This window comes from Phyllobates terribilis, unplaced genomic scaffold (genome assembly GCF_046119375.1).
Source record: "Phyllobates terribilis strain yellow unplaced genomic scaffold, ASM4611937v1 Scaffold_12__6_contigs__length_324123572, whole genome shotgun sequence".
In the NCBI taxonomy this organism is placed as follows: domain Eukaryota; kingdom Metazoa; phylum Chordata; class Amphibia; order Anura; family Dendrobatidae; genus Phyllobates; species Phyllobates terribilis.
This window is the reverse complement of record NW_027362772.1, coordinates 35496956-35521482: the sequence shown is the minus strand read 5'-3', so window position 1 is coordinate 35521482 and position 24527 is coordinate 35496956. Positions and strand designations below refer to the sequence as shown.

General features: G+C 44.7%; 1 protein-coding gene across 1 annotated transcript in view; it reads right to left on the bottom strand.

Annotated features, from left to right (window-relative positions):
- Positions 1-9679: 9679 nt before the first annotated feature.
- Positions 9680-24527, bottom strand: part of ETFB (electron transfer flavoprotein subunit beta) — a 39376-nt gene continuing 24528 nt past the window's right edge. Inside the window, exons 3-7 of the mRNA XM_073655754.1 lie at positions 12341-12499; positions 12069-12131; positions 11652-11810; positions 11150-11319; positions 9680-9919 (exon numbers count right to left, since the gene is read on the bottom strand). Coding sequence (XP_073511855.1) covers position 9919; positions 11150-11319; positions 11652-11810; positions 12069-12131; positions 12341-12499 — 552 coding nt within the window. The 3' untranslated portion in view covers positions 9680-9918. The remainder of the gene's footprint in view (positions 9920-11149; positions 11320-11651; positions 11811-12068; positions 12132-12340; positions 12500-24527) is intronic.

Here is a 24527-nt window from a genome sequence, read left to right as displayed (position 1 = left end):
TCTCCGCCTGATTGAGTTTCAGATAAGCTGCTTCTGCGTAGAGGTCGCAGTTTATACATTTCAGTTTACAATTAGCAATGGAGCACGTAACAAAAATGTATCTGTAAATGATTACACGGTCTTCCTCATCACATCTTCTACTCCAAGCACACCCAAAGCAAAACAACTCTCATTTACCTGACGTGCTTTGTGTCCTACTCTAGTCACATTCAAAGCAAAACTGTTTCCTGTAATGTAAATCCTTCATGAAATATTCCGCTCATTGTATTTAATGTAAATATTTATGTTCTGTGCTACATTGCAAGTTCTACTCCGGTCAGCTCCAATGCAAAACGTTGTCATGTTAAAAGAAATAATTCTATCAAGTGCTGCGGTCACACCCATGGAATTGAATTTATACAGTATCATGCAAAAGTTTGTGCACCCCTGGTCAAAATTACTGTTATTGTGAATAGTTAAGCAAGTTGAAGATGAAATGATCTCTAAAAGGGTTAAAGTTAAAGATGAGACATTTCCTTTGTGTTTTAGATCTATTTTCATCTTTTCCATTTTAAAAATTACAAAAAGGTAAATGGGCCGATGCAAAAGTTTGGGCATCTTGCATGGCTAGGACCAAGTAGCGCCCCCTTTTGGAAGTATTAGAGCTTGTAAATGCTTTTTGTAGCCAGACAAGAGTCTTTCTATTCTTGTTTGAGGGATTTTCATCCATTCTTCCTTGGAGAATTCCTCCAGCTCTGTGAGAATCCCGAGTCGTCTCCCATGCACTGATATTTTGAGGTCTAGCCACAGATTTTCAATGATGTTCAGATCAGGGGACTTTGAGGGCCATTGTAAAACCTTCAGCTTGCGCCTTTTGAGGTGGTCTATTGTGGATTGTGACGTGTGTTTAGGATCATTATCTATTTGTAGAAGCCATCCTCTTTTCAACTTCAGCTTTTTTACAGCTGCTGTTATATTTTCATCAAGAATGTATTGAGATTTCATGGAATCCATTCTTCCCTCTCCCTGTGAAATGTTCCTCGTGCCATTGACTGCAACACAACCCCAAAGCATGATTGATCCACCCCCATGCTTAATGGTTGGCGGGATGTTCTTTTTCTGAAATTCTGTGCCCTTTTTTCCCACACATACCTCTGATCATTGTAACCCCATCGGACCACAGGACTTGTTTCCAAAATGCATCAGGCTTGTTTAGATGTTCTTTTGCATACTTCTGACACTGAGTTTTATGGTAAGGACAGAGCAAAGGTTTTCTTCTGATGACTCTTCCATGAAGGCCATATATGTGCAGGTGTCTCTGAACAGTACAATAATGTACCACAACTCCAGAGTCTGCTACATCTTTCTGAAAGGTCTTTTGCAGTCAAGTGGGGGTTTCTGATTTGCCTCATCAGCAATCCTACGAGCAGCTGTCGCTGAAATTTTCCTTGGTCTTCCAGACCTTATCTTGATCTCCACTGTTCCTGTTACCTGCCATTTCTTAATTAAATTTCGAACTGAGAAAAGGGCAACTTGAAAACGCTTTGCTATCTTCAATCCAAAGCAAAACTTGGATTATCTGCTGCTTGTATCTCTAGTTGTTGTTACTACAAAACTTGTGACTCCTAAACATCTAAGTTCCTATTGCATAACTGTCATCAGTTATTAATAAAAATTTGAGTGCAGCTTTGGATGTGACTAGAGTAGAAGTTAGAATTCAAAAGCCCCATAAGACAAAGCAAGCGACACTTGCAAAGTATTTGTTTTTCTTTGGCTCAGCTGAAAGTAGATATCTGGACATATCCGCCGCACACTCCGCAAGTCACAGAGGAATTGACGAAAAGCCGAAACCGAGAGAGAAATGTAAAAACTAGAATATTGCCAGGAATGCTGCGCGCGAAGGACGGGCTCTCACTCTCTGTTATACTGCATTTTTTATGTCACGTAAACAGACAACAGGAAAAACAGGACAAGCTCCAAAACTATTCACGTCGTACCCGACAGTGGGTGTGACAAGCCTCCCTGTAGGCAGCACCTCGGCGTCTCTATACATAGGCAGGGATTATAGATTACACTGCAATTAATGCATTAATATGTACAATGTATATACTAAGTGTCTATAAAAGTATTCACGCCCTTGAACATTTTCATATTTTTGCAGCGTGACAACAATGTATCATTACAGGTTTAGAGAACAAATCGACCCACAGCTGTCTTTAAATTCAAACAGGGATAAATGCAAAAATTTTCATCCCCTTAGGAAAAAAAATAATGTATTTAGTAGATTCTCCTTTGGCAGCAATTGCAACATTGTGTCTGTAATTAATATGCACATGTATCAACATATAGAGCACACACATATATGCACATACACACACATACTTGTATATACTCATAGCACATACACACTAACAAGGCTTAACAAGAACGGGAAAGGAGGAGACAGACTGTCGAGTACCATAGGGTAAAGGAACTTTGATGACCTCATGGTAACAGGACTGTGATGTCACTAAAGGTTCTTCTGCACTTTTAAACCTGAAAACTGCAATGATAATACCTAACTGGTAAAAATCAGTGTAGTTTCTGCTTTTAATTGCTGGGGGCCCTTATAGAGATAGAACCCTGGACAATTGCCCAATCCCCACCCCCTTGCACTATATACAGAGCTCCTTTGTATAATGTCACTTTTGACCCCTGTATACAGAGCTCCTGTGTATGTCACTGATTAGGACTGTATTACCTGTACACTATATACAGAGCTCCTGTGTATGTCACTGGTGATCCCTATATTACCTGTACACTGACACTATATACAGAGCTCCTGTATGTCACTGATGACCCCTGTATTACCTGTACACTGACACTATATACAGAGCTCCTGTGTATAATATCACTGATGACTGTATTACCTGTACACTGACACTATATACAGAGCTCCTGTATGTCACTGATGACCCCTGTATTACCTGTACACTGACACTATATACAGAGCTCCTGTGTATAATATCACTGATGACTGTATTACCTGTACACTGACACTATATACAGAGCTCCTGTGTATGTCACTGATTAGGACTGTATTACCTGTACACTATATACAGAGCTCCTGTGTATAATGTCACTGGTGATCCCTGTATTACCTGTACACTATATACAGAGCTCCTGTGTATAATGTCACTGGTGATCCCTGTATTAGCTGTAAAATATATATAGAGCTCCTGTGTATAATGTCACTGATGATCCCTGTATTACCTGTACACTATATACAGAGCACCTGTGTATAATGTCACTGGTGATCACTGTATTACCTGTACACTGACACTATATAAAGAGCCCCTGTGTATAATATCACTGATGATGACTGTATTACCTGTACACTATATACAGAGCTCCTGTGTATGTCACTGATGAGGACTGTATTACCTGTACACTATATACAGAGCTCCTGTGTATGTCACTGATGACCCCTGTATTACCTGTACACTGACACTATATACACAGCTCCTGTGTATAATGTCACTGGTGATCCCTGTATTACCTGTACACTGACACTATATACACAGCTCCTGTGTATATTTACACCGGTGATCACTGTATTACCTGTATGCTATACACTGGAGCTCTGTAAGTAGTTAATAATGGAACTAAGTGTACAGATAATAGTGATTACTGGTGACAGTTATACACTGGAGCTCTGTAGTTAGCATTAATTGTACACTTGCCCTATATACTATCTAAAGCTCCAACGTATAACTATCACCGGTGGTTACAGTATTATCTGTACATATATACTACCTACAGAGCTCCAGTGTAGAGCTGTCACCAGTGACCACTGTGTTATCTGTACATTTACACTATACAAGTAATACAGTGATTACTGGTGACATCACACACAGGAGCTCTGTAGATAGTATACAGTGTAAGTGGTGGTATTTGCCTTTTGTTTGTGGTGCTATTGGTATATTGATCTTGGTATAGTGGGTTTTGTTTACTTACAGGATGGTGGTTATATTCAGACTATGTGCTGGTAATATATGGTCATTGTGTGGCACCATTATTTTGCCTTTCAGTGTTATTTATCTTGGTATAACGAACTTTGCTCAGTGACAGTACAGTGGAATAACCTGGGTATCCCTTGTATACAATTCTGTATGTACAGCTGGTATAATTCTTTTACAGTGATATGGAAAATGCTGGTATAACCTGGGTATCTTCTGTATATGATCCATGTACTGCTGGTATAACAAAGGAAATGAATTTACCTAGTGCTGATTATCAACACTTTTCTCAGCTGATTTCACCATACAGCCAAGGTCGTCTTCATCTTCCTAATTTTAACATTATTGAAATAAGACTTTTCTGCTTTCCTCCAAGGTAAATAAGCTCCAAAAAATAATTGAAGTTGAAACCTTAAACCCGGGAGCTGATAAGCAGCTTTGAAGAAGAGAAAAAAAAATCGTAATTACTAAAGCAGCAAATAATAATTTTTACGTGAGATTCTGTATTATTCCTTCCACCGTTAATGACATTGACCTTCAGGAAATACGAGACAACAGTGGGGGATATTCGCGATACATGACAAGGCGCAGATCACCGAGAATATACAGGAGAGAAATTAGTGGTGTGTATTATACAATCTTACATATTCCACATAGTGACAAAGTCAATATATCATGAATATAAGAAACTTTGTAACATATATAATTCATGAAATCTGCTTCTTTCTCCATTTATGAGCCACTTCTATCTCATCCGCCTGAAGAGGATTCCAGCTATCAGTTGAGGTCTAATAAAAGGGGAGAAGTAGAGTGATGAAGGCAGATTTTGTTGGTGCTTTCTAGTAAGTGTTCCGTTCGCTGCAGCTTGGGATTCACATCGACCCTGCTCAGCACTGCCCGCAGCTTGGGGTTCACATCGACACTGCTCAGCACTGCCCGCAGCTTGGGGTTCACATCGACACTGCTCAGCACTGCCCGCAGCTTTGGATTCACATCGACACTGCTCAGCACTGCCCGCAGCTTTGGATTCACATCGACACTGCTCAGCACTGCCCGCAGCTTTGGATTCACATCGACACTGCTCAGGACTGCCGCAGCTTTGGATTCACATCGACACTGCTCAGGACTGCCGCAGCTTTGGATTCACATCGACACTGCTCAGTACTGCCGCAGCTTTGGATTCACATCGACACTGCTCAGCACTGCCGCAGCTTGGGGTTCACATGGACACTGCTCAGCACTGCCGCAGCTTGGGGTTCACATCGACACCGCTCAGTACTGCCGCAGCTTTGGATTCACATAGACACCGCTCAGTACTGCCACAGCTTTGGATTCACATAGACACCGCTCAGTACTGCCGCAGCTTGGGGTTCACATCGACACCGCTCAGTACTGTCACAGCTTTGGATTCACATCGACACCGCTCAGCACTGCCGCAGCTTGGGGTTCACATCGACACCGCTCAGTACTGCCGCAGCTTGGGGTTCACATCGACACCGCTCAGTACTGCCGCAGCTTTGGATTCACATAGACACTGCTCAGGACTGCCGCAGCTTTGGATTCACATCGACACTGCTCAGGACTGCCGCAACTTTGGATTCACATCGACACTGCTCAGTACTGCCGCAGCTTGGGGTTCACATCGACACTGCTCAGCACTGCCGCAGCTTGGGATTCACATCGACCCTGCTCAGCACTGCCGCAGCTTGGGATTCACATCGACACTGCTCAGGACTGCCCGCAGCTTGGGATTCACATCGACCCTGCTCAGCACTGCCCGCAGCTTGGGATTCACATCGACACTGCTCAGCACTGCCCGCAGCTTTGGATTCACATCGACACTGCTCAGCACTGCCCGCAGCTTTGGATTCACATCGACACTGCTCAGCACTGCCGCAGCTTGGGGTTCACATCGACACTGCTCAGCACTGCCGCAGCTTGGGGTTCACATCGACCCTGCTCAGCACTGCCGCAGCTTGGGATTCACATCGACCCTGCTCAGGACTGCCCGCAGCTTGGGATTCACATCGACCCTGCTCAGCACTGCCCGCAGCTTGGGATTCACATCGACCCTGCTCAGCACTGCCCGCAGCTTGGGATTCACATCGACCCTGCTCAGCACTGCCCGCAGCTTGGGATTCACATCGACACTGCTCAGCACTGCCCGCAGCTTTGGATTCACATCGACACTGCTCAGCACTGCCCGCAGCTTTGGATTCACATCGACACTGCTCAGTACTGCCGCAGCTTGGGGTTCACATCGACACTGCTCAGTACTGCCGCAGCTTGGGATTCACATCGACCCTGCTCAGCACTGCCGCAGCTTTGGATTCACATCGACACTGCTCAGCACTGCCCGCAGCTTTGGATTCACATCGACACTGCTCAGTACTGCCCGCAGCTTGGGATTCACATCGACACTGCTCAGCACTGCCCGCAGCTTTGGATTCACATCGACACTGCTCAGCACTGCCCGCAGCTTTGGATTCACATCGACACTGCTCAGCACTGCCGCAGCTTGGGGTTCACATCGACCCTGCTCAGCACTGCCGCAGCTTGGGATTCACATCGACCCTGCTCAGCACTGCCGCAGCTTGGGATTCACATCGACCCTGCTCAGCACTGCCGCAGCTTGGGATTCACATCGACACTGCTCAGCACTGCCCGCAGCTTGGGATTCACATCGACACTGCTCAGCACTGCCCGCAGCTTTGGATTCACATCGACACTGCTCAGCACTGCCCGCAGCTTTGGATTCACATCGACACTGCTCAGTACTGCCGCAGCTTGGGGTTCACATCGACACTGCTCAGCACTGCCCGCAGCTTGGGATTCACATCGACCCTGCTCAGCACTGCCGCAGCTTGGGATTCACATCGACCCTGCTCAGCACTGCCGCAGCTTTGGATTCACATCGACACTGCTCAGTACTGCCGCAGCTTGGGGTTCACATCGACACTGCTCAGCACTGCCCGCAGCTTGGGGTTCACATCGACACTGCTCAGCACTGCCGCAGCTTGGGATTCACATCGACCCTGCTCAGCACTGCCCGCAGCTTTGGATTCACATCGACACTGCTCAGTACTGCCGCAGCTTGGGGTTCACATCGACACTGCTCAGCACTGCCCGCAGCTTGGGGTTCACATCGACACTGCTCAGCACTGCCGCAGCTTGGGATTCACATCGACCCTGCTCAGCACTGCCGCAGCTTGGGATTCACATCGACCCTGCTCAGCACTGCCGCAGCTTTGGATTCACATCGACACTGCTCAGCACTGCCCGCAGCTTTGGATTCACATCGACACTGCTCAGTACTGCCCGCAGCTTGGGGTTCACATCGACACTGCTCAGCACTGCCGCAGCTTGGGGTTCACATCGACACTGCTCAGCACTGCCGCAGCTTGGGATTCACATCGACCCTGCTCAGCACTGCCCGCAGCTTGGGATTCACATCGACCCTGCTCAGGACTGCCCGCAGCTTGGGATTCACATCGACCCTGCTCAGCACTGCCCGCAGCTTGGGATTCACATCGACACTGCTCAGCACTGCCCGCAGCTTTGGATTCACATCGACACTGCTCAGCACTGCCCGCAGCTTTGGATTCACATCGACACTGCTCAGTACTGCCGCAGCTTGGGGTTCACATCGACACTGCTCAGCACTGCCGCAGCTTGGGATTCACATCGACCCTGCTCAGCACTGCCGCAGCTTGGGATTCACATCGACACTGCTCAGGACTGCCCGCAGCTTGGGATTCACATCGACCCTGCTCAGCACTGCCCGCAGCTTGGGATTCACATCGACACTGCTCAGCACTGCCCGCAGCTTTGGATTCACATCGACACTGCTCAGCACTGCCCGCAGCTTTGGATTCACATCGACACTGCTCAGCACTGCCGCAGCTTTGGATTCACATCGACACTGCTCAGCACTGCCGCAGCTTTGGATTCACATCGACACTGCTCAGGACTGCCGCAGCTTTGGATTCACATCGACACTGCTCAGGACTGCCGCAGCTTTGGATTCACATCGACACTGCTCAGGACTGCCGCAGCTTTGGATTCACATCGACACTGCTCAGGACTGCCGCAGCTTTGGATTCACATCGACACTGCTCAGGACTGCCGCAGCTTTGGATTCACATCGACACTGCTCAGGACTGCCGCAGCTTTGGATTCACATCGACACTGCTCAGGACTGCCGCAGCTTTGGATTCACATCGACACTGCTCAGGACTGCCGCAGCTTTGGATTCACATCGACACTGCTTAGTACTGCCGCAGCTTTGGATTCACATCGACACTGCTCAGCACTGCCGCAGCTTGGGGTTCACATCGACACCGCTCAGTACTGCCGCAGCTTTGGATTCACATAGACACCGCTCAGTACTGCCACAGCTTTGGATTCACATAGACACCGCTCAGTACTGCCGCAGCTTGGGGTTCACATCGACACTGCTCAGTACTGCCACAGCTTTGGATTCACATCGACACTGCTCAGCACTGCCGCAGCTTGGGGTTCACATCGACACTGCTCAGTACTGCCGCAGCTTGGGGTTCACATCGACACTGCTCAGTACTGCCGCAGCTTTGGATTCACATAGACACTGCTCAGTACTGCTGCAGCTTTGGATTCACATCGACACCGCTCAGTACTGCTGCAGATTTGGATTCATATGGACACTGCTCAGTACTGCTGCATAATGTTCATCATCAAGTTTAAGTTCATTACTGTTAAAAAAAAGAGTTTTCTGCGATTCATGAAAAAATTTCAAAGGCAGGAAATGGGTTAAGCACAAACATACTCAGAACAGGTTCCTGCTTGATCTCACCCCAGAGATGGAATCACATCTACATTGCTCAGTACTGTTGTATAAATGTCCCTTTATAATATTGCTATGTACATAAATATCCGAACTAAAAATATTACATTTCTTGTTCAGTGAATACAAATATTTTTTTTTTTTTGCGACTTTAAAAATTTGATCATCAGAAAATCGCATGGACCCCAAAACGGTAATCATAAAAGTACAGATTGTAACCTACCAAAGAAAAAAAAAAAGTGAACAAGCCCCATCAACCAAAAAATAAAGTTATTGCTCTTAAAGGTGAAGGAGGAGAAATTAAAACCCAAGAGGGACCCCTCAAGAACTTGTCGCTCAGGTACCCGGATAAATCTGGAGCGTGGCCCGGTTTAAGTAGACTCTTTAGATTTTTATAACCCGCAGAAAACACTTTTTAAATACTAGTCAAGAGAAAAGAATGGGTTAAACACAACACGCACCTCTTCCATCCACCACTAGAGGGAGAGCACTACATAGTGTTTTAATATGGGCTTCACTGTATACAAAGGGTCTCCTGAGCTCCCCCTAGTGGTGGCTGCAGATAACTAGATCTTTTTACGTCTCTGCAGGGGTTTTTTGGTGCTCTGTATCAGAAAAACAAAGCTCCGATTGCCATTAAAGTATATTAAGAAATTAACTAGCAGAGAATTTTGGATTTATTTAGCTAAAGTGAAGCAAATGTCGGCCATTCACAGAGGATACGGTAGTACACAGACGCCACTGTAGTAGGAGCAGTTGCAGATAATTACAGATGGGATCCAGGACTGGGTCACACATGGCCGCACTCACATTGTAGCTCCTTTATGTCCCTCCTCCCCACACCGGGCCCCATTACTAAATTATCACGAGGACGCCGCGCTCCGGACGTACAAAGGAGGAAGGTTTATTTATAAGTGTAATTACAGAGAAAGAAAAAAAAAAACTAAAACAAAACAGAAAACCACATTGATCTCCGCTGGATTCTCCTCTGCTACAATCGTGACCAGTGGCCGGAGGTGATCCGGCAAGGCAGCGATGGCTGGTGGGGACGGTGCAGCCGATGGTTTCCGGACCCCGCTCATCTGGCATCTGCAGCACAAGTCGCAGCAATGGCTGAAATCTGGAAAAAAACATTGGCACATAAAAAAAAAAACTTCCAATGTGTATACGGCTGCAGTTATGCACCCAGCTTTCCTAAAATCGCATCCTTGTCCAGTTAGGAACAGCCATTCCGGAGTCTAGAAAAGCGGGGATTTTGCCAGAAGAGGACGCGTCACTGCCCGGTTTGTCATCTGTCAGGCAGCGCGGGTGGGAGATTAGCAGGAGGACTGCCGCAGCTGTCACAGACTCAGATGTGACAAGAACCAAGAAGCATTAACCCTTCCCACCTCGGCAGCTCCGCTTTTTATGTCTAGAGTATCAGCGGGTCGCCGACAATTAACCTGAAATGTTTGACGCGTTTCGCTGCGGCAACACCTGCTGCTGCCATCTGTCGGCGAAACAAGTCAAATTTTTCAGGCTAATTGTCGTCGGAGCCAGTGGGCGCTGACCCTCAGAGACTTAAGCCCCAAAGAGACCCCTCGGGACCCTAGACTGTATCCTGCTCAGAGCTGAGCTTTTCCTACCTTTCCAGGTAATACTCTGTAAGATACATTTTATGCTGTTCTAAGTTTGTTACAATGTATCGGCGCAGGTAGGTTATCTGAGGCCACGTTTTAATACTTTCTCCGCACTTTCCACAGACGCAGGCGAGCTGGGGGGGGGGGGGGGTGCGACACGCCGTTCCTCGCCCGTCTGCGTGAGCGCGACGCATCAGAAAATCCTCTGTAAACAAAACATCATTAAAAACATATTTATCAAATTAGACACCAAAATATTGATGGCGCTTCCTCGTCCTCCTCTTCCCCGTCCTCCTCCGCTGGCAGGAGACACTTCACATCGCAACGTGACAGCCTCAATTACCCGGTGACTAATTAATTGTCTAATTGGAGAGGTAGCAGAGGAGCGCAACGCTGCGCTGGGGTCGGAGGTCTCTTGTTTTTATTTAACCCTTTTTATAAAATTTCGTATTTTTCTTTCGCCTCTGTCGTTAAATGCTACGGTTGGTGATTAAAGGATAAAAATGATGGAGGATTCAGAATGAGCTCGGAGTTGCAACTTTTGCCCCGCGGATTTCCAGTGCCGGCGAAAGTGAGCAGAAGCCGCGAGTAAATGTAAAGGGGACGTCCGGTCTACTGATAAAAGTCTGCAGTCACTCTATGCAGACTTCTGAATCCATTGCAAACTTGGAGTGGCCCTTTAAGTAGCAACACTGAGATGTCTCCTTAGACGCAGAGCCTCTCGCACTCACCAGATGCGACCGCTCTCCTTCAGTTTGCTCACAAGGTCCTCCGTCGTTTCCACTTTCACCCCGGCCAGTCTCTGCGGCGGATCCTCTACGCTCAGTATATGCACGCGGCTCGTCGTGTCCACCCCCAGGTCTGACGGCTTCACAGTTTCGATCTTCTTCTTCTTGGCTTTCTAAACAAACAAACAAAAAAAATAGATAAAGGGTTAACCCACAGCGGTCTGATGAGGGGTACCCCAATGGCTGCAATAAATCTCTACGCTTGACATGTGGATGAGCACCCTGGAAGAAGTAGTTGGCGGCTGCGCGGTTCACGGTCCGGACGTCTGCACTAATTAGAGCTCGTGTCGACAGACGGCTCCTCGCGTGACCTGTGCAAAATGCCGTGGATAAAGATCACAGCTCCGAAATCCCTGCTTAATACGCCCATGCCGGGGGGCAGTACTGGGCATTTACTAAGTGTTCACATCCCAGCAGCGGCGGCCGCACTGCAGCCTCCCCTCACCATGATGTTGGGTAGAGTCGCGTAACGTGGTTCATTCAGTCGCAGGTCAGCAGTCACCACGGCAGGAAGCTTCATACTGATGGTTTCCAGACCCCCGTCTACTTCCCGGACCACTGTCAGCTTCTCGCCTTCTACTTTAACCTCTGATGCAAAAGTGGCCTGGAGAGAGAACATGGAGGTTAACGGGGAAAGCGATGCAAAGCGTCTGCCCGGATAAGGCAGATAAATGAGACCAAAATCCACAAGGCCTCCCCAAGTGCCAAAGCGTGGGGACGGCAGAGGTCGGAGACTCGTGGGGCAAGGGGGGGATGCCCATCCGCAAAGCCGCTCAATTAGGAAGCTAGTGGCGCTGGATAACTCTCTACCATCCCGAGGGCAGAGATGAAGCTCTTGATCCTTCTCTCCTGTTGGAGGTACCTGAGGCCAGTCCAGGAGAGCAGCGGTCATCTGTCCAGTCTGATTACAGTCGTCATCAATGGCCTAAAAGGGAAGAGAGAAGAAAAAGTGTGAGGAGGAGGAGAAACTAAAAGGCACCTGGAGGCGAGAAATCTCTGCCAAGAGCCATAGATGAAGACCGGCATTTTGGAAGAGGCCTCATCGCCGCGATGGTGGACTTATGCCATATAACCACGGACCACGGCAGCGCGCCCGCGGGCCGGTAATGATGGAGGCGCCCCCACACCACACACCTGTTTTCCCAGCAGCACCAGGTTCACGTTCTCCTTCTTGGCCACGGCGGCCAGGATCTTAGAGACCTGGAAAGGTCCGAGCGTCTCGGCGTCCTTGGCGGACAAGTCTACGTGGATCCCCCTGTCGGCTCCCATGGCTAAGGCCGTGCGGATCGTCTCCTAAAAACAGGTTAAATAATTTGATAGTTTGGACTTTAATGGATGCGGCGATAAATATGCTGGAAAAAAAGGGAGGAGATTCAGACTTTTAGATTTTATTGTTTTTACTTTAAGAATTTTCTTTTACATATACTGTAATACTGCAGAAGAATATTGTCCTCATATGAAGCAGAGGCATTAGCTGGGCTTCGTAGCAGCAGCAAGATGGCGGTGATGCGGGCTCAAGAGGGCAGACGAGTGATGGAACGATTGAGTCATACAATGCGCCGTTTAAAGGGGGTTATTCCCATTTTCATAATGAGTATTGTCGGATTGTCCTTGTAAATATGAGCACTTTTGCAATTTACTGCTTGTTACAATTTCCAGCCGTTCTTCAGATAGTAATGCTTTTCTTTAGTTTACAGCCAGTTTCCTTGGACACCGACCACTGTGGTAGGTCTCCTAGGCAACGAGCTATAAACAAAAGTGTTGATAACTCAAACGCTGAAAGTTTTAATATCAAGTAAATTATAAAGGTGCTCGCATTTACAAGGACAATCCGACAAGATCCATTTATGAAAATGGGAGTAACCCTTTAAATGCCGCTGTTGGAGATAAACAGGAGCAGTTAAAGAGGTTGCTACCAGTACATTGTGTTGTGGGAAGGGGGTAAAGGAGCATTCAGGTCCTATTGGGTAGATGAGCGGGATTGGTGACACCTATTGCCAGGACATGATCAGAAGGGATCAAGTACCTGTCATGGGGAAAAGGAAAAGTGCTGACACCTACAGGCCATGTCCAGTGCTGCACTCACTCCAGTAAAACAGTCACCAGCTGCAGCATAAGAAGTAATCCAGAAGAAATAAAATCTAGATGTCGGGAAATTAATAAACCCTGGTATGTGTACGGTATTATTACAGCACACGTATGAGCCTGGCAAGGCTTGCATATAATAGTGTGGATTTATAGCTAATTTCTGCGACTCGGGGTGTAAATGACACTGGTGCAGCGTTCAGATTAAAAGCAGAACAAGAAGCAGCGGGGAGCTAAGTATCCGCCATTTCTCTGATATAACACATATCAAAAGCCGGGAAAAGTAGACTGTAATTAAGGCGTTGTGCTTAGGTCGTTCCTCCGTCACAAGACGCAGACAATTTTCTCCATTTCCCACGGGTCAGGTAACAGGATTAGACAGACGAGCCGACGGCGCGCGCAGAAGTGAACGGCCTATAGGCGATGTCACAGGATCAGCAAAGCGCCCTGTAATATCCACATTACTCTTTCTACACATTTTTATTTAAACAGTTTTATTTTTCCCATCACATAGAGAGAAGGGAGAATTAAAGAAAAAAAAATATATATACATTATATATATATATATATATATATATTCTAAAATGTACAGTACAGACCAAAAGTTTGGACACACCTTCTCATTTAAAGATTTTTCTGTATTTTCATGACAATGAAAATTGTACATTCACACTGAAGGCATCAAAACTATGAATTAACACATGTGGAATTATATACTTAACAAAAAAGTGTGAAACAACTGAAAATATGTCTTATATTCTAGGTTCTTCAAAGTAGCCACCTTTTGCTTTGATGACTGCTTTGCACACTCTTGGCATTCTCTTGATGAGCTTCAAGAGGTAGTCACCGGAAATGGTCTTCACTTCACAGGTGTGCCCTGTCAGGTTTAATAAGTGGGATTTCTTGCCTTATAAATGGGGTTGGGACCATCAGTTATGTTGTGCAGAAGTATGGTGGATACACAGCTGATAGTCCTACTGAATAGACTGTTAGAATTTGTATTATGGCAAGAAAAAAGCAGCTAAGTAAAGAAAAACAAGTGGCCATCATTACTTTAAGAAATGAAGGTCAGTCAGTGCGAAAAATTGGGCAAACTTTGAAAGTGTCCCCAAGTGCAGTTGCAAAAACCATCAAGCGCTACAAAGAAACTGGCTCACATGAGGACCACCCCAGGAAAGGAAGACCAAGAGTCACCTCTGCTTCTGAGGATAAGTTTATCTGAGTCACCAGCCTCAGAAGTCGCAGGTTAACAGCAGCTCAGATTAGAGACCAGGTCAATGTCACACAGTTCTAGCAGCAGACACATCTCTACAACAACTGTTAAGAGGAGACTTTGTGCAGCAGGCCTTCATGGTAAAATAGCTGCTAGGAAACCACTGCTAAGGACAGGCAACAAGCAGAAGAGACTTGTTTGCGCTAAAGAACACAAGGAATGGACATTCGACCAGTGGAAATCTGTGCTTTGGTCTGATGAGTCCAAATTTGAGATCTTTGGTTCCAACCACCGTGTCTTTGTGCGACGCAGAAAAGGTGAACGGATGGACTCTACATGCCTGGTTCCCACCGTGAAGCATGGAGGAGGAGGTGTGATGGTGTGGGGGTGCTTTGCTGGTGACAATGTTGGGGATTTATTCAAAATTGAAGGCATACTGAACCAGCATGGCTACCACAGCATCTTGCAGTGGCATGCTATTCCATCCGGTTTGCGTTTAGTTGGACCATCATTTATTTTTCAACAGGACAATGACCCCAAACACACCTCCAGGCTGTGTAAGGGCTATTTGACCAAGAAGGAGAGTGATGGGGTGCTACGCCAGATGACCTGGCCTCCACAGTCACCAGACCTGAACCCAATAGAGATGGTTTGGGGTGAGCTGGACTGCAGAGTGAAGGCAAAAGGGCCAACAAGTGCTAAGCATCTCTGGGAACTCCTTCAAGATTGCTGGAAGACCATTTCCGGTTACTACCTCTTGAAGCTCATCAAGAGAATACCAAGAGTGTGCAAAGCCGTCATCAAAGCAAAAGGTGGCTACTTTGAAGAACCTAGAATATAAGACATATTTTCAGTTGTTTCACACTTTTTTGTTAAGTATATAATTCCACATGTGTTAATTCATAGTTTTGATGCCTTCAGTGTGAATGTACAATTTTCATAGTCATGAAAATACAGAAAAATCTTTAAATGAGAAGGTGTGTCCAAACTTTTGGTCTGTACTGTAATATATATATATATATATATATATATATATATATATATATATATATATATATATATATATATATATATATATATATATATATATATAATATTTTTTATTTTTATTTTTTTTATTTAAATAGAATAAATATATATTTTATACTCATTATATATTTATAATACATACACACACAAGATATATATTATGAATTCGATATATAATTTATCATTTTTATATTTCATATATATTTTATATATTTACAATATATATTATAAATATATAATAGGTCTAAAATATATATCCAGCTCTCCATCTATAATATAACCTCTATAGACTGAGCATGCTCAGTGTGGCGCCATGACGACAATATGTCCAGGACAAGAGAGAGAAAGAGACAAATTTGTGAGTACACCCCTATATAATCAGTACATGATATATACAGCGCTCAGCATAAGTGAGTACACCCCCCTGTATTCTCAGTACATTATACATTCAGCGCTCAGCATAAGTGAGTACACCCCCTGTATTCTCAGTACGTTATACATTCAGCGCTCAGCATAAGTGAGTACACCCCCTGTATTCTCAGTACGTTATACATACAGCGCTCAGCATAAGTGAGTACACCCCCTGTATTCTCATCACATTATACATACAGCGCTCAGCATAAGTGAGTACACCCCCTGTATTCTCAGTACGTTATACATACAGCGCTCAGCATAAGTGAGTACACCCCCCTGTATTCTCAGTACGTTATACATACAGCGCTCAGCATAAGTGAGTACACCCCCTGTATTCTCAGTACATTATATATACAGTGCTCAGTATAAGTGAGTACACCCCCCTGTATTCTCAGTACATTATATATACAGCGTTCAGCATAAGTGAGTACACCCCCCTGTATTCTCAGTACATTATATATATACACAGCGTTCAGCATAAGTGAGTACACCCCCCTGTATTCTCAGTACATTATATATACAGCGCTCAGCATGAGTACACCCCCCTGTATTCTCAGTACATTATATATATACACAGCGCTCAGCATAAGTGAGTACACCCCCTGTATTCTCAGTACATTATACATACAGCGCTCAGCATAAGTGAGTACACCCCCTGTATTCTCAGTACGTTATACATACAGCGCTCAGCATAAGTGAGTACACCCCCCTGTATTCTCAGTACATTATACATACAGCGCTCAGCATAAGTGAGTACACCCCCTGTATTCTCAGTACGTTATACATACAGCGCTCAGCATAAGTGAGTACACCCCCTGTATTCTCAGTACATTATACATACAGCGCTCAGCATAAGTGAGTACACCCCCTGTATTCTCAGTAAGTTATGTATATAGCGCTCAGCATAAGTGAGTACACCCCTGTATTCTCAGTACGTTATACATACAGTGCTCAGCATAAGTGAGTACACCCCCTGTATTCTCAGTACATTATACATACAGCGCTCAGCATAAGTGAGTACACCCCCTGTATTCTCAGTACGTTATACATACAGCGCTCAGCATAAGTGAGTACACCCCCCTGTATTCTCAGTACGTTATACATTCAGCGCTGAGCATAAGTGAGTACACCCCCCTGTATTCTCAGTACGTTATATATACAGCGCTCAGCATGAGTGAGTACACCCCCCTGTATTCTCAGTACGTTATATATACAGCGCTCAGCATAAGTGAGTACACCCCCCTATATTCTCAGTACATTATACATAGAGCGCTCAGCATAAGTGAGTACACCCCCCTGTATTCTCAGTACGTTATACATTCAGCGCTCAGCATAAGCGAGTACACCCCCCTGTATTCTCAGTACATTATATATACAGCGCTCAGCATAAGTGAGTACACCCCCCTGTATTCTCAGTACATTATACATAGAGCGCTCAGCATAAGTGAGTACACCCCCTGTATTCTCAGTACGTTATACATAGAGCGCTCAGCATAAGTGAGTATACCCCCCTGTATTCTCAGTACGTTATACATAGAGCGCTCAGCATAAGTGAGTACACCCCCTGTATTCTCAGTACGTTATACATAGAGCGCTCAGCATAAGTGAGTACACCCCCCTGTATTCTCAGTACATTATACATACAGCGCTCAGCATAAGTGAGTACACCCCCCTGTACTCTCAGTACATTATATATACAGCGCTCAGCATGAGTACACCCCCCTGTATTCTCAGTACATTATACATACAGCGCTCAGCATAAGTGAGTACACCCCCCTGTATTCTCAGTATGTTATATATACAGCGCTCAGCATAAGTGAGTACACCCCCCTGTATTCTCAGTACATTATACATACAGCGCTCAGCATAAGTGAGTACACCCCCTGTATTCTCAGTACGTTATACATACAGCGCTCAGCATAAGTGAGTACACCCCCTGTATTCTCAGTACATTATACATACAGCGCTCAGCATAAGTGAGTACACCCCCTGTATTCTCAGTAAGTTATGTATATAGCGCTCAGCATAAGTGAGTACACCCCCTGTATTCTCAGTACGTTATACATACAGTGCTCAGCATAAGTGAGTACACCCCCTGTATTCTCAGAACATTATACACACAGCGCTCAGCATAAGTGAGTACACCCCCTGTATTCTCAGTACGTTATACATACAGCGCTCAGCATAAGTGAGTACACCCCCCTGTATTCTCAGTACGTTATACATTCAGCGCTCAGCATAAGTTAGTACACCCCCCTGTATTCTCAGTACGTTATATATACAGCGCTCAGCATGAGTGAGTACACCCCCCTGTATTCTCAGTACATTATACATAGAGCGCTCAGTATAAGTGAGTACACCCCCCTGTATTCTCAGTACGTTATACATAGAGCGCTCAGCATAAGTGAGTACACCCCCCTGTATTCTCAGTACATTATACATACAGCGCTCAGCATAAGTGAGTACACCCCCCTGTACTCTCAGTACATTATATATACAGCGCTCAGCATGAGTACACCCCCCTGTATTCTCAGTACATTATACATACAGCGCTCAGCATAAGTGAGTACACCCCCCTGTACTCTCAGTACATTATACATACAGCGCTCAGCATAAGTGAGTACACCCCCCTGTACTCTCAGTACATTATATATATACAGCGCTCAGCATAAGTGAGTACACCCCCCTGTACTCTCAGTACATTATATATATACAGCGTTCAGCATAAGTGAGTACACCCCCCTGTATTCTCATCACGTTATACATACAGCGCTCAGCATAAGTGAGTACACCCCCTGTATTCTCAGTACGTTATATATACAGCGCTCAGCATAAGTGAGTACACCCCCCTGTATTCTCAGTGCATTATACATACAGCGCTCAGCATGTGAGTACACCCCCCTGTATTCTCAGTACATTAAACATACAGCGTTCAGCAAAAGTGAGTACACCCCCCCTGTATTCTCAGTATGTTATACATACAGCGCTCAGCATAAGTGAGTACACCCCCCCTGTATTCTCAGTATGTTATACATACAGCGCTCAGCATAAGTGAGTACACCCCCCTGTATTCTCAGTATGTTATACATACAGCGCTCAGCATAAGTGAGTACACCCCCCTGTATTCTCAGTACATTAAACATACAGCGTTCAGCATAAGTGAGTACACCCCCCCTGTATTCTCAGTATGTTATACATACAGCGCTCAGCATAAGTGAGTACACCCCCCTGTATTCTCAGTATGTTATACATACAGCGCTCAGCATAAGTGAGTACACCCCCCTGTATTCTCAGTACGTTATATATACAGTGCTCAGCGTAAGTGAGTACACCCCCCTGTACTCTCAGTACATTATATATACAGCGCTCAGCGTGAGTGAGTACACCCCCCAGTATTCTCATCACGTTATACATACAGCGCTCACAGTAAGTGAGTACACCCCCCTGTATCCTCAGTACATTATATATACAGCGCTCAGCATAAGTGAGTACACCCCCCTGTATTCTCAGTGCGATATACATACAGCGCTCAGCATAAGTGAGTACACCCCCTGTATTCTCAGTATGTTATACATACAGCGCTCAGCACAAGTGAGTACACCCCCTGTATTCTCAGTACGTTATACACACAGCGCTCAGCATAAGTGAGTACACCCCCCCTGTATTCTCAGTACGTTATAAATACAGCACTCGGCGTTAGTGAGTACACCCCCCTGTATTCTCAGTATGTTATACATACAGCGCTCAGCATAAGTGAGTACACCCCCCTGTATTCTCAGTACGTTATAAATACAGCACTCAGCGTTAGTGAGTACACCCCCCTGTATTCTCAGTACGTTATATATACAGCACTCAGCGTTAGTGAGTACACCCCCCTGTATTCTCAGTACATTATATATACAGCACTCAGCGTTAGTGAGTACACCCCCCTGTATTCTCAGTACGTTATATATACAGTGCTCAGCATAAGTGAGTACACCCCCCTGTATTCTCAGTACGTTATAAATACAGCGCTCAGCATAAGTGAGTACACCCCCCTGTATTCTCAGTACGTTATATATACAGTGCTCAGCGTTAGTGAGTACACCCCCCTGTATTCTCAGTACATTATATATACAGCACTCAGCGTTAGTGAGTACACCCCCCTGTATTCTCAGTACGTTATACATACAGCGCTCAGCATAAGTGAGTACACCCCCCTGTATTCTCAGTATGTTATACATACAGCGCTCAGCATAAGTGAGTACACCCCTTGTATTCTCAGTACGTTATATATACAGTGCTCAGCATAAGTGAGTACACCCCTTGTATTCTCAGTACATCCTATATGCTGGACGCGTCCTACTGTCCGAAGCTGGGATGGATGGTGCCTGCACAGTGAGGCAACAAAGTCAGCAAGTGTGCATACCACACTACGGCGCCATTTTATATATATAAAATCACTATCTACATATACCATTAACTATATAAATAATAGCTATAAAATATAAAGATATCTAAAAATAAATAAAATTATACACATTTATAATATATTAAAATTCTATATATTTCAATTTATTTACATATTTATATATTTTATTTATATATAAAATACATTTTTAATTTACATTTCAATTTATTTAATTTTTTGCTTTTTTATTATTTACATTTTTTTCCTTAAAATTTAAATAGAAAAACTTGTCTGAGGTGCAGGCGCTGTGTTGATCAAGGTAAAAAAAAATAAAAAAAACCTGCAACTGATGGGGAGGGAGGGGGAGGGAATTAAAAAAAAAAAAAAAAAAAACGTAGAAAAAAATTAAAGAGTGCCTGACAGATGCAGCAGTCATCTCTGATGCTTCGGCTCTGCCAGCAAAGCGTGATTGTGGCTCCTTAACCACGACAATGCTGAATGCGAAATCTACTAATCTGCGCCTTGTCCGGGAGCATTGCACACTCAGACAGACGAGCGCTCGCCGCCATGACATTTAAAGAAAGCGGAGGAGGGAGCGAGCGGAGAATCAGGATATGGCTCTGTGAGTCATTAACCAGTGGAGGAGAAAAAAAAGGTAAAGAAGAGCAGGACACACCGTGCCCATCTGTCAGTCATGATTTTTTTTTTTTTTTTTTTTATATCTATATATTTATTACAGACCAAAAGTTTGGACACACCTTCTCATTTAAAGATTTTTCTGTATTTTAATGACTATGAAAATTGTACATTCACACTGAAGGCATCAAAACTATGAATTAACACATGTGGAATTATATACTTAACAAAAGAGTGTGAAACAACTGAAAATATGTCTTATATTCTAGGTTCTTCAAAGTAGCCACCTTTTGCTTTGATGACTGCTTTGCACACTCTTGGCATTCTCTTGATGAGCTTCAAGAGGTAGTCACCGGAAATGGTCTTCCAACAATCTTGAAGGAGTTCCCAGAGATGCTTAGCACTTGTTGGCCCTTTTGCCTTCACTCTGCGGTCCAGCTCACCCCAAACCATCTCGATTGGGTTCAGGTCTGGTGACTGTGGAGGCCAGGTCATCTGGCGTAGCACCCCATCACTCTCCTTCTTGGTCAAATAGCCCTTACTCAGCCTGGAGGTGTGTTTGGGGTCATTGTCCTGTTGAAAAATAAATGATGGTCCAACTAAACGCAAACCGGATGGAATAGCATGCCGCTGCAAGATGCTGTGGTAGCCATGCAGGTTCAGTATGCCTTCAATTTTGTGTCACCAGCAAAGCACCCTCACACCATCACACCTCCTCCTCCATGCTTCATGGTGGGAACCAGGCATGTAGAGTCCATCCGTTCACCTTTTCTGCGTCGCACAAAGACACGGTGGTTGGGACCAAAGATCTCAAATTTGGACTCATCAGACCAAAGCACAGATTTCCACTGGTCTAATGTCCATTCCTCGTGTTCTTTAGCCCAAACAAGTCTCTTCTGCTTGTTGCCTGTCCTTAGCAGTGGTTTCCTAGCAGCTATTTTACCATGAAGGCCTGCTGCACAAAGTCTCCTCTTAACAGTTGTTGTAGAGATGTGTCTGCTGCTAGAACTCTGTGTAGCATTGACCTGGTCTCTAATCTGAGCTGCTGTTAACCTGCGATTTCTGAGGCTGGTGACTCGGATAAACTTATCCTCAGAAGCAGAGGTGACTCTTGGTCTTCCTTTCCTGGGGTGGTCCTCATGTGAGCCAGTTTCTTTGTAGCGCTTGATGGTTTTTGCAACTGCACTTGGGGACACTTTCAAAGTTTTCCAAATTTTTCAGACTGACTGACCTTCATTTCTTAAAGTAATGATGGCCACTTGTTTTTCTTTACTTAGCTGCTTTTTTCTTGCCATAATACAAATTCTAACAGTCTATTCAGTAGGACTATCAGCTGTGTATCCACCAGACTTCTGCACAACACAACTGATAGTCCCAACCCCATTTATAAGGCAAGAAATCCCACTTATTAAACCTGACAGGGCACACCTGTGAAGTGAAAACCATTTCCGGTGACTACCTCTTGAAGCTCATCAAGAGAATGCCAAGAGTGTGCAAAGCCGTCATCAAAGCAAAAGGTGGCTACTTTGAAGAACCTAGAATATAAGACATATTTTCAGTTGTTTCACACTTTTTTGTTAAGTATATAATTCCACATGTGTTAATTCATAGTTTTGATGCCTTCAGTGTGAATGTACAATTTTCATAGTCATGAAAATACAGAAAAATCTTTAAATGAGAAGGTGTGTCTAAACTTTTGGTCTGTACTGTATATATTATTTTTCATTAAAAAAAAGATTACATTTTTTTCTCATTAAAATAAAGTAAAAAATATAACATATACGGCATAAATATATTAATTTCTCCTAAATAAAAAAAAAGACAAAAAATGATTTTTTTATGAAAAAAATTAAGCAGGAAAAAAAAAAAAGAAAAAAAAAAGCATAATATCAGATTAAAACATAATAAAAAACCAATAAATTAAAAAAAATACAAATACGAAATAAAAATACATTTTTATTTAAATTAAAAAAATGAAGATTAAGAAAACATATTTCTTTGAAAATAAAGAAGTGCAAAACTATGGAGGAACATGCATGAATAAAAAGGCTACAACATTACTAAATATAGTAATGCGCAGGTCACGACCACTTAAAGGAGCTTTCGGCAGACCCTGATAGAGTGTAGCTGCCCACCAGCTTTCACAGTCCTTGTGTGTCAGTCTCCACTGCCAGATTAGCATTGCATTTCTGAGCAGGTTGCGCCCTTGTAGCCCTCAGATAATTGCGGGAGGACAGAGTATATCCCGATATATACAGGAGTGTTGCATGTGTGATGGAGGGGCTTCCTCGGTGGGTTTCTGACTGACACGAGCGGCAGCAGCCATAAACTGTGGATGACTTTCTGCTGCAAAATTACTAGAGCAGAAAAGCAGAACTGACAGGTCTGCGGATCAGAGGCTGGGGGGACGGATCCTGTGAATGAGGCCGGGGCCTCTGAGCCCCTCGTTTCTGAGATGTGAAGACGGCAGGACGCGTGGGGCAGAGGGTGGGTAGGAAGAAGCAGCCGGGCATCATCTCCAGATCTGCTGGGGGGGCCCTCTGCACATCTAAGGGGGGCACGGGGGTCTTCTCCATAGCGGACCTCTTGTGAGCCGGACGGGCTTCCATTTAACCCTTGTGAGCAAAGGCCACGAGCCTCCAGCTTGAAGAAAAATAATTCTCTCTTAAAGGGGATACACGAGATTGGAAAAACAAGCTATTTTCGTGCAGAACCGGCACCACCTCTGTCCACAGGATGTGTCTGGTATTGCAGCTTAGCTCCATGGAAGTGAGCTGTGATACTGCTGACAACCTGTGGGCAGAGGGGGGGTGCTGTTTTCGGAAGAAGTCACCCCTATCAAGAGCCCCTTGGTCTCCTAGGGACTGAATAAAAGCTGTGCATGTCCCTTTAAAAACATAAAAAGAGAACAATAGTGATCTCTAATAAGTATTTACCAGGCGCGGCTGCTTTGGTTATTGTATAGGAGCGTCGGACCTGGCAAGTGTCGGCCTCACGCGGTGTGAGGAGCCATCTCCATAAAGAGTAAGGAGGTGGAACACATCTCCTGAAGGAGCGGATGGCGCCCCCTACTGGTGATAGCGGGGAAAGCAGACCAGAAATTAAAAAAAGAAATAAAAAAATGAAAAACTATTTTCTGCATTTAACATCTTGTTGTCATTTTTATTTGCTTTCTACTCCATTTACAGCTAAAGCTGCACCAAGAATTTTTGTATTTGCTTACCGTTATGAGTAGGGCATTGTTTTAGTCACAGTCTAGGCAGCTTTGGGTGCGACTAGAAAAAAAAAGTAACTCCGTAATGACCCAAAAAATAATAACGCAAATAATTCCCAACGTTTATGAAATTCGGCCCTGGTTCTGTTACAACACAATTCCGTTAATCCAGCATTTCATAACAAGTGGCATCCGGTAATCTGGCGCTCGTTTCCAGACCAGAAGACTGGAGTAATGTGACACTTCTCCCTTGCCTCCGTCACGGTTCTGGATTAAAGGAATTTTAAGCAGTCTGCAGAATATACAGGGGATCTGCTGGATTATCAATGAGCCAGCGGAT